The 15,647-nt window shown below is 50.5% G+C and overlaps 1 protein-coding gene across 1 annotated transcript in view; it reads right to left on the bottom strand.

Annotated features, from left to right (window-relative positions):
- Positions 1 to 6,153, bottom strand: part of CCDC92B (coiled-coil domain containing 92B) — a 6,498-nt gene extending 345 nt beyond the window's left edge. Inside the window, 4 exon segments of the mRNA XM_023731041.1 lie at position 1; positions 3 to 237; positions 2,063 to 2,110; positions 5,988 to 6,153. The exon segment at position 1 is cut by the window's left edge and continues 345 nt beyond it. Coding sequence (XP_023586809.1) covers position 1; positions 3 to 237; positions 2,063 to 2,110; positions 5,988 to 6,117 — 414 coding nt within the window. The 5' untranslated portion in view covers positions 6,118 to 6,153.
- Positions 6,154 to 15,647: the final 9,494 nt, after the last annotated feature.

Below are 15,647 nucleotides of genomic sequence, written 5' to 3'. Positions count from 1 at the left end.
AGGCGGCCGCCTCGGTGTGCTTCTGTAGCTCGGTGCCCAGCACGGTGGCGCGGTGACTGCGGCGGCGCAGCTCCTCCAGGAAGCGGCGCTCCTCGGCCCGCAGGCTGCAGCGCAGCGCCGACACGAGAGCCTCGCGCTGCTCCACCTCCCGCCGCAGCTCGGCGTTGGCTGCGGCCCGCTCCGCCAACTGCGACTCTAGTGCACGGCACTTGGTCTCCAACTCCTGGGACGCTACCTCTGGTAGGGACAGAGGGGGAGAGACTTAGAACAGAACCTACACAACTCACTGGGCCATGTCACAAAGCCGTGTCTCCCTACCTGCACGTCCTGCGTGCCCACCCTTACTCCCCACGCTTCAGCTACAGTGACCTTCGTTTTCTTTCTTGGGGGCCCTTGCACCTAACCCATCCTCTGCTTGGCCTAATTCTTCAGGTTTCAGCTTAAATGCAAAACCTTCGGAAAGGAGACTTTCATTACGCAAATATTATTGATCCCTTACTATGTGCAATTCACCATCAGTTTGTTATACGGTGGTGGCTTGCGTGTTGCTGTGATGCTGGAAGCTATGCCACTGGTATTTCAAATACCAACAGGGCCACCCATGGTGGACAGGTTACAGCAAAGACTAGGAAGAAAGGCCTGGTAGTCTACATCTGAAAATTAGACAATGAAAACATTATGAATCACAACAGAACACTGTCTGACTCTCTTGCTTTGGTCATCAGGAAGGATCAATCGCTGGAAGGCATTATGTTTGGTGAAGTACAGGGCCAGCAAGGGTAAGGGAGATCCTGAATGAGATGGATTGGAACAGTGGCTGCAGTGATGGACTCGACCATGCTGGTGATCATGAGGATGCAGTGTTTCATTGTGTTGTACAAAGGCGGCCATGAGTCAGAGTCAACTCGACAGCAGCTTCTGTCTCTACTATGTGCAATGCGTTACGCATTGGGGGTATGGTGGATAATAAAATGGTCCTCATGAAACTTACAGCAAGTGGGAGAGATACAGTAAATACAAACAAATATGAGGTTGCAACTGTAACACATGCCAGGAAGAAATAAAACAATGCCATGACTTTAACAGGAGAATCTGACCTAACTGGGGAAGGCATCCCAGAGAAGGAGGCACTTGGGCTAGGATCTGAAGGCTGAAGAAGAGGTAGTAAAGAGAGGAAGGATGGTTGCTCCAGACAGACACAAGAGCTTGTGCAAAAGCCCTGTGGCAGAAGAGACATGGCAAGAGCTGGGACGCAAAGAATTAGAAGTGTACACAGAAAGGCAAGTCAATTTACCCTGCAGCTGGAGATTGGCAGGGACTAGACTAGGCCAGAGCTTCACTGACCACATTAGGTGATTTGACCACCATATCTTAATTAAGCAGTTACTCAGTTCCTCTCCATGTCAGATAATGTGCTTTGCACTTTGGAGACAATGGGTAACAGTCCTAGTTCTCAGAGATCCTATCATTTGGTTTTTAAGATCTCAACAATGCACAAATTCCCCTCTTTCTATTACACGGGTGAAGTAATACTCTGTAAACAAATATTGTAGTGGAATTGCTATGATGGCAAGAAGACATGTTTTTGTGAAATGAAAGATTTCCTAATGTGTGTCTGTGTTTTCTCCTCATCTAGACTAAATTCCTTGAAGTCAGGGACCACATATGCCATCGTGTTGTATCTCAACAGCTGGCATCTTGGAGGATGTGCAGACACTGACCGTGGGAATTAATCCCACTTATGCTTGGAGGAAGGACTGGGGAGGTGGGTCACAGAAGGGAATTCAGAGGGCCAGGTGGAAGCAGAACCACACAGCCATCCCCTGGCTGCTTTCATTTTCCCATTTTGGAGAGATACATGGATACAGAGCAGTATGTATGGTGGTGCAGGTTGCAAGTGGGGCGTCTGACATCCAGCCTGCACTCTGCTCACCAAGCCAAGGAGCGGCTGTCCCCACGTCTAGGCCGGGGACTGAGAGGGCTTGGCTCCTACTAAGGGGTGGTGAACATGCGATCTGACAGGCTCCCCATGACACCTGCCCGCCAGCGGGCCTCCTCTTACCTTGCTGGTGAGATTGGACCTCTCTCATCTCCAGGTCGTGGGTCAGTTCTAGGGGGAGAGAAAAGAAAAGGCAGTTGTGTGTATGTTTGTGATCAGGGACTCACAGCTCAGTAAAACTGGCAGTACGGACCTTAGCAACCATCTCAACCACCTTGCGGCCTGGAAAGGTGAAGAGATAAAGAGACGTGCCTAAGACCTGCCCTGAGCCTGGTCAGCTTGATTCGAAGCCCAGAGCACTTTCTAGCACAAGCTCTGTGGCCTGGGTTTGGGGGTTAGTTTCTTTGTGGAACTCAGGAGCCAGGCTTGTGTTTGGGACTGGGGGAATAGTTTCCCCATCCCGGTGATGATATGCAAATATCTAACAACTAGCATTGCAGAACCAATCAGAACATTCTGGAAGCTCCCTCCTGGGCAGGGCACTGAGCCTTTAGTGTTTGGCTGATGGGTTAGAGGAGGTGGGGGCACAAGGAAAGCTGGAGTAGCAGGGCTGCTTGGGCAGGGCAGTGGCTATTTACCAACCTAAACAGATACATTTCACTATTTTAACAGCCAGTACTGCTGTGCCTAGGCTACTTTGCGAACCTCAACCCTGCCCCTTTCCAGGCCTGAAAACCCATTGCTGTTGAGTTGATTCTGACTCATAGTGACCCTACAGGACAGAGTAGAACTGCCTCATAGGGTTTCCAAGGCTGAAATCTTTACGGAAGCAGACTGCCACATCTTTCCCCGGCGGAGTGGCTGGTGGGTTTGAACTGCTGACCTTTTGGTTAGCAACTGAGGGCTTAACTACTGTTTCCAGGTCCAGGCCTTGCCATATTCCACATGGGAAGAGTGTACTGTCTAGCATGGAGAGAGGCTTCAAGGAGGGGAGCGCCACCTGGTGACGGAAACCTGTATTGGTGCTGGGCTTGGAGCAGAGGGGGCAGGGCAGGGCAGCTAAGGAGCTGCCCAACGGCACTGGAGCCATTTCCTCCCTGCGCCCAGCAGCCCGGACACGACCCCTCTGCCTGCTAGTCCTCAAAGTCCTCACTCCTTAGCACCCAGAATGCCCCACTCCTCAGTCCAGCTGAGTTGGATAATTTTCCCAACCCCACCCGCCCCTACCTTCCCAACTCCATGGGGGCTGGAGAATGGGAAAAGGCAGGAGGAAGCCCAGTAGCCACAGCTGCTGTGATGGAGGAGACCTGCTAGTGTCCAAAAGGAGAAGGTGTGAACCTGCTGGGGGCGGGGGGAGGTGGCACATCTCTGGGGCCACCACCCAGCAGCACCCTATAACGACAACTAGCCTTCCAGCCCCTCTGCCCGATCTTCCTTGCTGCCCTCACTGGGCTCTTCTAAAGACCAGGGGCTTTGCTAGAGGTGCTTTCTCTGGGGAGGCTAACTGTTGCTAGGAAACAGGGAGCCCTGGGTGCTTGGAGCCTGGAGCTGTGACTGGAGCCTGAACCTCCTCCCTGGGGCTCCGGTGGGCACTCTGATGCCTCCACCCCCCAAGGCTTCCTGGGACCAACTTTGCCCCACCTCCAAGGCTCCAAGATATAGCCCAAGGGACCTTGCCTCTGGCTCTGCCACTAACTCTTCTTGGGCCGTTTTCTCCTTAGCCCTGAACCAGAAATGCACGAGGCTGGGAATTGGGGGTGGAAGGGGGAGGAAGATGGAATCCCAACTGCGCTCCACTCCCCCACCCATCAAATCTCTCTGCCCATTGTCCTGCCAGATACACTAGCTGTGTGACCTTGACCCAATGACAGCACCTCTCTGATCCTCAGTTTTCTTATCTGGAAAATGGGGGCAAAACAGGACTTGCCTCAGAGGAGGCTGTTGTCAGGATGAAATTAGAGAAAGTGAATAGCGGGCTCAGCCTAGGGCTGAATCAGTGCTCAATACAAGGGGGCAGTTCTGAACGAACCCCCCCACCAGCCCCTTAATTCTCAGTCCTCACCATCTCTGGCAGGCTCTCCGTGGCTCCTACACCAGCCCCTCCTCTCTTCCCTCCCCACTGCCAGCCTCTAGGTCTCTTTTTAGACAACTCCCCTTATCTTCTTTGTTCTTCTCCCTTCTCCTCCTCACGCCCCCACCCCTTGGAGGAGGTCCTTATTTAGTCATTTCAGCCCCAAGAGTGGCTGCTCCAGCCCAGCCCAGAGTTATTTTTATCTCCTTAATCAATAACCCAGAGACTGCAGGCCCACGCCATCTGGGGAAGCTGGCAGGGGCTGAGGCCCCTCTGGTCTTGGCGTTTACACTCTCTTGGGTGATCCTGTCATGTGTCCTGAGCAGGGGGATCCGGTCCTCAGAATTAGGGCAAAGCAAAAAGAAATCTGAGGAAGAGCTGTAGGGTCATAGAGTTCCCTAGCTCTAATTAGCCTTTAATGTTATCACAATGAAAAAGTGGCATCTGGCAGGGGTGAGTCAGTGAGGGCCATCCCCACCTCCTGGGCTGCCCTCTGTAGCCACCCAGTCTTTGAGGAGATTGCAGGGAGCTTGATCTTGGGATGTGGTAGCTGAACCTGTATATGGAGCTGGAGGAAGCAGTGGTGGCCAAGAGTCTGGACTACTGGTTTCTCTTGCCACAGTGGGGAAAAGCAGGCTGGTCACTCAAATCCTCCAGGCCTCAGAGTTTCCTTCTGGAGAGGAGGGAGTTTCCCATGTTCAGGGGCTGGAAGCGGGGATAGAAGTCTGAGCATCTTGTGGGGAAAATGTCCAAAAAGCTGCAGAGGCACACAGGACAGGGAGTCAGGAGCTCTGGGTTCTAATCCTGGCTCTGACACTAACATACTGTGTCATTAGCTCTCTCTGGGCCTCAGTTTACCTCTTTGTATAATGAAGAGGTTGGGCCCTCCCAGCTGGGATGTTCTGTGAGTTATTGGCTCTAAAGTCTGCACTTGAGACCACTCAACCTGGGTGAGCATTTGTGCCAGAGTCAAGCCTCTGAGAAGTCTAAGCAGCTGAGGCCCAAGGTCAAGAGCGGAGGCCAGGCCTGGGATTTAGCTTCATCTTGCCTCCTCTCTCTTTCTTGCTTACACACCCAATCAGTTGCCAAGTCCTCTCCTTCAGTCTGCCTCCCACTGGTCCTCTCCTTTCCACCTGTCCTTCATCTCTCTCCAGGACCACCTCATCAGCCCTGTCACTAGTCTCCCTGCCTCCCTCTCCCACCAATTCATCTTCCACACAACTGCCAGATTGCATTTCTGAATGCAGCATAATATTGATTAGCTGGCACTCTGCTGCTCAAGAACCTTCCGTTGGCTCCCCACTACCCGGGAGGACAGGCCAAACTCCTCGGCTATCCTGGTATTTGTCAAGACCTTCCACAAGCAGACTGTATTTCTCACCAGTTCCCTGTAACTTTAGTCTTCTCTAGTCAAACAGAACTTTTCACAAGCTCTGGTTTCCTACCTCCTGGCCTTGGCCATGCTGTTCCTTTCATTTGGAATGCTTTCTCCACTCCCATCTTCTCCTCAGATCTCAGCATGTCTAAATCTCACTCATCCTTCTCTGGGGAGCCTCGGATGCCTGGGATCCTCCTCCCTCACCCACTCCTCAAGCTGGGCATAGTCCTGCCCACGAACTCTCTTGCTGGCCCTCTTTATTTTCTGCTGTATCTTAATATCACGTGTTGGCATGTATGTCTTCCCAACTCGGCAGGCTTCCTGAGGGCTGGGAGGTGCTCAGTGAGCATTTACCAGAAAAGGGCAGGAATCCTCAGGGACTGCTTCCCAGGCATCCCTCTGTAAAGACCTCTTTGTCCGGAAACTCTTACTGAATCTCCGCAAGCCTCAGTTTCCCCATCCAGAAGAAAGGCGACAAACACCCATTCGGCAGGATCGTTGTGCTCAGAGAGGCTCACGGTGGGCATCCCTTCAGAGCCACGACTGTGACGATGACAGTGGCCCCTCCCCGCCCACCTGCCCATATCTCCCAGCCTCACCTGAGCAGCGTTTCTGCAGCCTCAGGATCTCCAGGTGCAGGTCTCGTAGCAGGGCCATCTGCTCCTTTTTCAGGAAGCTGATGTGGCGCTGCACGCTCTGGATCTGATGCTCCAGGGACACGGTATCCATGGCAACCCAGGCCCGGGCCCCACCTGGGGAGGATGACAAGGTGAACCCATACCTCCTAGGCTGTCTGCCCTGCCCCACCCTCAGATCCCTCATTGTCTCCTCCACTCTGGGGTCCCGGTGCCACCAGCTAGGTGATTCTGCCACTGCTGTCATTTCTCTTATTTAGTCACGGAAGCTGCACAAACAAGTGGGTGTACTGTCAGGGAAGTACAATCATTCCCATTTAACAGACGATAAAGCAGAGGCCCAAAGCGAAATGGCTTCACCGCCCTGCCCCCATGTAACTTCAGCTTCTTCTACTTCTCAGAGAGGAAAACACATGGGGCAGCAAAATCAGTAAAGAGAGACAGAAGACTTGGGTTCTAGCCTGCCCCTTAACCAGCTGTGTGACTTTGGGCAAGCCCTTTCCCACTCTGGGCTTTTAGTTTTCTCACAAGTAGAATGAGGGGGCGGTGAAGCAGGTGACGTCTGCCACTCCCAGCTCAGACATCCCATAAATATCCAAGCTCAAGGGCAGCATGGTGGTTCTTTTTTCTTTGTTTATTGTTGTAGTTTAAGTGAAAGTTTACATTTCAGGTTAGTCTCTTATGCAAAAATGTATACATACATTGTTATGTGACCCTAATTGCTTTCCCTGTACTGTGACAGCACACTCCTCCTTTCCACTATGGTTGTTCTGAGCACAGCCCTCTCTCGGTTTCAACTCCGTTTCTCTGACTTCATCCCAACCCGGGGCTCTGGGCTTTCTCCAGTCCCACAGTCCCAGAGAAGGAGGATCTGGTGAACGTTTTACTCATGCTGAGTCTGTGGGCTGAAGGCAGGTGGTGGGCTCACTTTTTAAAAGAGGAACGGGGAGAGAGTGATTGGGGGACCAATGCAGTGAATCCCATGTGATGGAGGGGAGGTGTGCATCCCTGAATCCATATCCCCACTCTAATGATGGTCTGGTTCTCCAGCTCTCCCTCTCCTATCCCACCCCTTACCCAGTGAGTCTCTTCTGTATGATAGGGACCTGGAAAAGCATAGGCAGACGGCAGCAGAGACCCAGCCCTCTGGAGCCTAGGATCTAGAGAAGATGTCTTCAATGCCAAGGCTCTCTAAGCTTTTGAAGGACCTGCCTCTACCTGCTCCACAAGTTCCCCGGGCAGTGGGAGAGGGAGGTCGGTTTGATGAATAGTTCTGTTCAGTGTATCATCTCTACCGTAGCTTCCATGTAAGTTTCTGCAAATCTGGATTTTCATTTGTACGGTCACATCAAGCAGAGTCTATCCGAGGTCACATTCATAGGCTCCCCTTTGGCTCCCTTTCCCTGGCAGCGCCTGACTCCTGTCATCTGACCAAATAGGGCTTTCGTTTCAGCAGGAGGTGGCCCTTTGGCTTGTGATGATCACTAGCTGCATTTACTGACCATCTGCTATGTGCAAGGAACTTTATACGTATTATCTTCCTTCTAATAGGTATTTTGGAACCCTGGTGGTGCAGTGGTTAAGAGCTCGGCTGCTAACCAAAAGGTCCGCAGTTTGAATCCACCAGCTGCTCCTTGGAAACCCTACCGCGCAGTTCTACTCTGTCCTGTAGGGTCGCTATGAGTTGGAATCAACTCAGTGGCAACGGGTTTGGTTTTTTGGGGGGTTAGTAGGTATTACCACCCGCACTTTACAAAGAAACCGAGACTCAGAGAGCCGAAGTGACTTGTGCCAGTTCAGATGGTCAGTAAGGGGAGGCAGACCCAATTCTCCAACCAAGTTTTTTGACTCCAAAGAAGGTTCCCAATATTTACGCTTGGGGTTCTGAAATCAGAAGGCCCTGAGTTTTGATACTAACTCTTTCACTTACCTGCTGTTTGACTTTGGGCAAGCAAGTTAACCTCTCTTAGCCTTTCTTCCCTTCTCTGTTAAATACAGCTACTAATGGTAACTATGTCCTAAGCTAGGAAACCCTCAATGAGATGGATTGGCAGAATAGCCACAGCAATGGACTCGAACACACCAACAATCATGAAGATGGCACGGAACTGGGTGATGTTTTGTTCTGTTAAACATAAAGTTGCCATGAGTCAGAACCAACTCTACAGCAACTGACAACAACAACTTGGTAGTTGTGAGGATTAAATAAGATGAAAAATGTAAAGCATTTAGCACAAGACCTGGCTTAATAAATGCTCCATCCCTTCTCTCTTCTCTTCTCTGTCTATTTAATGTGTGAGTAGGTTAGTCCCTCTCTTGATTTGCTCATCTGTCCATTCATTCATTCAGTGATCTACTATTGTCAAGCACTGTGCTGGGCACAGGGGATACAGTGAAGAACAAGGCAAAGTCCCTGCTCTCGTGGAGCCCACAGGGCAATGAGGAGAGAGACATGAAACAAATAATACATTGAACAAATAATAATACAAATAAGTATGTGCTTACAAACTGTGTAAGTGTGATGAAGGAAACCTACAGGATAATGTAACAGAATATAAAGGAGAACCTAATTTAGATTTTTGAGGAAGTGACTTTTAGGCTTAGACATCGTGGTAGGCAGAATTCTAAGATGGGCCCTAAGATTCTTGTCCCCTGGAGTACATGCGATCCTGTATAATGCCCTCCCCTTGAGTGTGGGTAAGACTGTGAATATGATGGATTTCACTCCTGTGATTAGGTTATATGATAAAGATGAATGGATTTTGCAGATTAACAATGGTCCCAAATTTGTTGACTTTGAGTTAATCAAAAGGGAGACTATTCTGGGTGGGCCTGGTCTAATCAGGTGAGCCCTTAAAAGGAACTAGATCTTAACTAAAGGAAGAGATCTGAACAATGAAATTTTGCTGCTGGCCTTAAAGAGGTAAGCTGCCATGTTGTGAGAGCCTATGGAGGGGGCCACATGGCCTCTAGGAGCTGAGAATGGTCCCTGACAACACCTAGTGAGACAACTGGACTTCAGTGCTACAACCTCAGGAAAATAAATTCTGCTAACAACCTCAGGGATCTTGGAAGAGGCTCTTTCCCTAACTGAACCTTCAGATGAGGATGTAGCCAGCTGACACCTTGGTTTCAGCCTTGCAAGACCCTGAGCAAAGGACCCAGCTAAAAATGTGCCAGACTCTTGACCCTTGGAAACTGTGAGATAATAAGTTTGTAGTACTTTGTTACACAGTAATAGCAAACTAATACAAACCTGAAGGAAGGGTAGGAGTTAGTCAGAACGGTAAAAGGGAAGAGCATTCCAAAGAGGGAAAATATCTGTGAAGGCTCAGAGATAGGAAGGAACTAATAATAATGATAGCTGATAATAATGATAGCTTACATTTACTGAGGGCCTACTATGTGCCAGACTCGTGCTAAGTGCTTCATGTGGTCAGTTTGAGGAGCTGAGACACTGCCACAGCCAGTGAGGGCTGAAGCGTAAGGTATTGGGGGAGGGTCGCAGGAAGTGAGGTTGGTAAGGGAAGGCTCACAGAGGGCCTTGTAAACCATGTCAAGAATTTTAGATGAATCCTAAGTAAACTGAGAAGTTATTAAAGGATTTTAAGCAGGGGATGGACACGATGTGATCTGCATTTTCAAAAGATCACACTGGCTGCTGTGGGGAGAGTAATTAGAGGGGGCAGAGTGGGTGAGGGCAGGTCAGCTGGGAGAATGTTGCAGTGATCAAAGATTGAGGTGATGGGGGTGAAGATGGACAGAAGCGCCTGATGTATTCTAGAAATAGACTCAGCAGTATTTGGTAATGAATTGGACTAGGTCATGGAGATGGGGAGGGGGATGCTCAGGACATTTCTCAGTTTTCTGGCTTGGGCAACTTAAGTATGAAGGTGCATTTTCTGGATCTATTCCCATAGCCCCATCTTTCCCATTAGATGTCTTTCCCATTGGACCTCTTTTCTATCTATGATCACTCCCTAGATGATTTCATCCAATCCCATAGCTACAAACAGCTCTTAACTACTATGCCAAAAGGGCTCCGTTTGTATGCTGCTCACCCCTAAACTAACTTCTCCTGAATGCCAGACTGGCTACCTATCATCTCCATCTGGATGTCCAATAGGTCCCTGAAACTTACAGGTCCAATATGAGTGCTTGCTCTCTCTCCTGCAAACCTGCTCTTGCCCACTGTTTGCCATCTCAATAAATGACACTGCTGTTTGCCTATTAATAGGCTCCTGGGTGACGCAAATGGTTTGCGCTCGACTAACTGAAAGGTTGGTGGTTTGAACCCCCTCAGCAGTGCTGCAGAATAAAGGCCTCGCAATCTGCTTCTGTGAATATTGCAGCCAAGAAAACTCTACGGAGCTCAGTTCTACTCTGTTAACACATGGGATCTCCAAGAGTCAGAATCGACCTGGCTGCAACAATATTTGCCTATTTATTGACCCAGTTGCTAAGACCAAAGACTTGGGAGTCATCTTTGACTCCTCTCTTTCTTTACGTTCCACTGCTAACCCATCTGCAAATCCTGTTGGCTCTACCTTCAAAAAATATCCCGAATCCAATTACTCCTCACTCTCTCCATCGCATCCACTCTAGTCCAAGCCACTGTCATCCCTCTGTGTCTTCTTGCAGCAGCTGCCTAACTGGCTTCCCACTTCCACCCTTGTCCCCTGTTCTCCATGAAGCAGCCAGAGTTCCTTTAACAAAGACAAGTCTGAATATGTCTCCCCATTCCCCCACTCAAAACTCTCCAAGTCCAGAATTCTATACAATCTGCCCCTTGTTCCCTCTCTGCCCTCATCTCCTACCTTTCTCTGCCATTGCTGGCTCCACTCCAGCCACTCGGGACTCCTGGCTGGTTCCTGAACGTGCCAAGCACACTCTTGCCTCAGGAACTTTGAACATGCTGTCCCCTCTGCCAGGAATGCCCTTCACCAAGATATTCTCATGGCCCATTCCACCCCTTTATTCAAGCCTCTGCTCAAATGGCACCTGTTTAAGGCCCTTCCCTGATTACCTTATTCAAAACAGAATCCTCTGTCACTCTCCACTGCTTCAATCTGCATTCTCTTTTTTCAATGAACTTTAACACCACACGAATACATTAAATTTTTGTTTTTTGTCTGTTTCCCCTGCCAGATTGTTAGCAACATAAGATCAAGGACTTTGCTTTGTTTCCTCCTGTTCCCCGGTACCTAGCACAGTTTCTGGCAAATCGGAGGTACTCAGTAAATATTTGTAGAATGCAGGAGTGAGTGAATTTGTGAAGATGGGGTAGACTGATGGAAGAGCTGATTAATAGGGAGGGTAAGATCAAGACTGAGACAGGCTGGACATGTCCAAGAGACCTCAAACAAGGAGAAAGAGATATCAACCAGGTCGTAGAATATACTGGTGCATAACTCAAGAGAAACAGGTGAGGTGTATGTCTGTGTTGTTTATGTCCATGTCGGGATGTGAGTGTCTGTGTATCTGTAACGTGTGCCTAAGCCTATGTTTCGGCCTCGTGGAATGAGTGTGCGTGTGTGGGTTTCTTGCTTCTCTTGCATGTCTGTCTGTCTGCTGTGCGTGCACCTGGAGGATGAAGGTGTGTGGGCCTGTGTTTAGGATGAAGAGAGAAAATGTCTGCTCCCGGCCGTTGAAATGCAATTGTTTCTGAAGAGTAAGAGCCCTTCCCATACAACCCTTGAGACTGGACGCTGGCCACAGTGAGAAGCTGAGCCAACCAGCTGTTTCTGTGCCTTCCCAGAAGGACTTGAAGGTTTGCTTCCAACTAGGCAGGCCGCTCTTCTCGGGGCAGAAATTTGGGTCACAAAAGGCCCTTGGCAAATGTTCTTTCTTAGACGTTATTGTTTAGTTTGTTTGGGGGAGGTTGGGAGACGGAGGGGGGGAAAGGGGAACAAGGGACAATACAAATCTCTCTGAGTAGCTGGGGAATCACAAGCACTTCAGAAGGCCTCAGCCAGGGAAATGTCAGGTTTTCAGATCAGAAATACAGTCCTGGAACCTGCTGGTGTCAGAAGCTTGTGCCTGAGGCCTTGGTCCAGGCCAGTGGCAGGAGCTGAAGGGTTAGAGGATCAGCTCTATCTTTTCCCCAAACCCAATCCTAGATGCACAGCCTCATGGGTCAGCATGCTCACCGGAGAGGGTCACTTGCCTCTGTCCACTGTTCTGACAACTTCATGGCCCGCATTGCTTCTGCTTCCTGCTTCCTGCCTCCTCCTGGCCTCCTAATTCTTCTTTAATTTTCTAGCTTGATAAAAAATGTCCATTTCAAAAAAGTGTCATCGAGGGGAGGGGGGATGAACCTGTAACACTGGGTTCACAGTTTAAAGAGTTAATGCCAAGTACTTTTGACACATGTCTCAAGTGTCTGAAGGTTATAAATATTTTTCCCTGGGGGAGGTGGGGATAGGAGGAGACTTCTTTGTAAAGGTCCCCAACCACAGAAGGGGTGTCAGGCTCAGGAACCTTCTGACCCTGGTACAATTCTGACTCCCTGAGTCCTGGGCTCCTGACCCCTGCAAATGACTTCTCCTCCTGCTTGCCTCTTTGGAGCTTCTGGGTACCCACTTCCTTTCCAGCTATCTGTCTACTACTGATTTGGAAAGTTAGAGATTTATCTCCCGTCTCCATTTTCTACCAGTACCAGTTGCTGTCAAGTCAATTCTGACTCATGGCGACCCCACGTGTGTCAGAGAACTGTGCTCCACAGGGTTTTGACCTTTCAGAAGTAGATCACTGGGCCTTTCTTCTGAGGTGCCTCTGGGTGGGTTTGAACCACCAACCTTTTGGTTAGCAGCCCAGCACTTAACTATTTACACCACCCAAGGACTTTTCTCCAGATTCTAGATGGCCACAAATGTATTTGGCTTAGAGAATTCTGCTGTTTCAGTTGAAAGAACCACAGAAAGTACAGAATCATAGCACATCGGGCTCAGAGGAGCCTTCAGCACTAGCTCAACCAGTGGTTCTCAAACTCTGTTCCATGGAGCCTCAGGGTTCTGCAGAGGGGTCTGAGATGTTGCCACAGGGGATGGGAGGAAAGCGCAGGGCTGACAGCTTTGCTTTTTTCTGTTTTATATGTTGGGTTTGTGCATATAAACTCATTGGAGAAAAAGCTTCTGCTAACCAAAAGTATGAAAACCATTGTTAAGAGTCCAAACTCCGTTTGAATGCTTAAATCCTGCCCTTCCTTTAGTCTGCCCAATGTCCTTCCTGGCCTCTGCTGCCCCCATCTCTCTCTTAGACTGGAGAGCAACCAGAATTTAGGCCTCTTGCTTTCTGCTTGCTCGGAGTTTGCATTGTTCACCACTCCCACCCCTTGCCTGCTTCTCTTATCCCAGCTTCTATTTCATTCTTAGTGTTTCTTTTCTCTTTGAGATTGAAAATATCACATCAATAAATATCTCTGCACTGTTCTGAACGCTCAATACCCATGTTTTGTTAAAATTCTTTACATGTGCCTTCTTGTTTCAAGGAGAATGTTAAACTTGTTTTTATTTCATTCTTCTAGCCAGGGCAGGTATATTAGATAGGAAAGCATAGAATAAATGAATAAAGAAATGAATTAGTATGTGCTTTACTTTTCATAGTCTTTCTGCTCTCTGGGGCAAGGCAAGGGCGGGAACTCAAGAAACCTTTCTCAGACATGCATAGCTAAAACTATTTATAATAATAATATGTTAATATATAATAATATTATTATAAATATAATAATTATTACATTTATAATAATAATAAATGACTGGCACTATTCTAAGCGTTTTACGTATATTAACTCATTTATTTTTACAACAACCCTACATTGAAGGTTCTATTATTATATCTTCTCCACAGATGAGGAAACGGAGGCTCAGAGAGGTTAAGTATTTGCCCAGTACACACTACTACTGTGCCTGGCAACTAGGAACACCCTAGTGGGTGCTCACCCTGGTATTTAAGGCCCTTTACAATCTAAGTGCAACCCACATTTGCAGTCTGATCTCCTCCTCCTATGGATTCTACCTTTTGTTGCTTCCACAACAAACTCTCCCTGCACCCGTGGACATCCCTGCACTTAATGTGCCCTGCCCTATCTCTGCCCTCCCGAAGCCTGATCTTCAGGGCCCTGCTGGAATTACTCTCCCTCCTCTGTTCCCCAGGCAGTTTGTTGGAACCTGGGTGGCAGCTCACACCACATTCTGCTGTGTATCATGCTTCACTCTGTGTGTGTGTGCGTGCGCGCGCGCACTCTCGGGCGTGTGCATGAGTGTGCCTGGCCTCTGCTCTAAGCCATAAGCTTCCTGAGGGCAGGGGTTTGTCTCGGGAATCCCTTGCATGGAACAGGCATACAATGAAAGTTAGTGAAACAGAGAGAATGAGTTGAGTCTTACTGGGAATCATGGGGCAAGTTAGTACGTGTATTAAAAAACGATTACCCCCTCCCTCCTTCCCCCAGCCGTTGGCTCTCCCGGGGACTCGAGTAGGGAACAAGGACGCAGCCCTTGATGAAGCTGAGAGTGTCTGCAAGGTGGGACCATTTGGCCAGTGGTGAGGCCACATTCCCCAGGGGTCTTGGGGTCCTCTCCACTCCAGGACCTCTCCCTCCTCCCCCCAATACTACTTGGCTATGGCTTTCCTGGCCCCACTGAAGATCCCAGAATCCCCAAGCTCAGTAAAGTTGAGGAAATAGGAGTAGGGGATATGGGGAAACGAGTTCCCCACCCCCTTCAGTCTTAGTGTTCTGCCCTGATTATGCACCGAATATGAATCCCAGAGAAGGCAGAGGGGGGATATGGAGACTCAGGAGGGCGGTGAAGAGAGGTACAAGGGAGGACGAGGAAAGGCAGGCAGAAGGAAAGGTGTGCGGTGGGAGGCGGCCGGAGGGGGTGGGGGCTCGACCTCTGGTCTCTCTGGACTAGCCGCCAGGGCCGAGTAAGGCCCGGGTCCCGGCGACAGAGGACAACTTCTGCCAGCAGCCCGCGGGTCCTGTCCGCCTCCCGCGCGCGGTGGTGCCTAGCCCCGCGCCAGCCCTCCCGGGGGAGCTGGAGCTCGGGCTGCGCTGCTCCCCACCTTTGGCCACCCGGGTGCCCCCCTCTCACGCCCACTGGCCTCCTCACCTTCGGAACCTGAGGGAGCGACGGCCCAGCGGGCCCTAGGTCGCGGACGGGCTGGGTGGGGGATGCGCTCTTCCCCCCGCGCTAGTTGCGCCCCGGGTTCTGCAGCGCCCGCCCCGGCTGCGGCGCCATCAGCTGCTGCGAGGCTGCGGGGCGGTCGGGCCGGGGCTCCTGGGGGTTCCTGGGCGCCGACGGGGCTCCAGGACCGGCTTGAGGCGTAAACACCCAGCAACGTGACCGGAACTAGCGAACGAGCCGAAGGAGGGCGAGGGGGCGGGAAAGATAAGGGGGAGGGGCGGGACCTGGGACTGGCGGGGAGGGGCCGTGGGCGGGGCGGGGGGAAGGGAGGCTGTCGGTGAGCGATCGGGGGAGGGGGAACCCCAGGAACCCCGGGAGCCCCGGGAGCAGGGTCTAAGGACCCCGGCGGGCGGCTGGACTCGCAGAGCTAGGTTTGGCTGGGAGCTGGAAGGGGAACTCTGGAAACCCGCCGGCGATTTGGCGATCAAGGGCGCGGCGG

This window comes from Trichechus manatus, unplaced genomic scaffold (genome assembly GCF_000243295.1).
Source record: "Trichechus manatus latirostris isolate Lorelei unplaced genomic scaffold, TriManLat1.0 scaffold00040, whole genome shotgun sequence".
In the NCBI taxonomy this organism is placed as follows: domain Eukaryota; kingdom Metazoa; phylum Chordata; class Mammalia; order Sirenia; family Trichechidae; genus Trichechus; species Trichechus manatus.
Note: the sequence above shows the minus strand (reverse complement) of the source record. Positions and strands in the feature narration are given on the sequence as shown.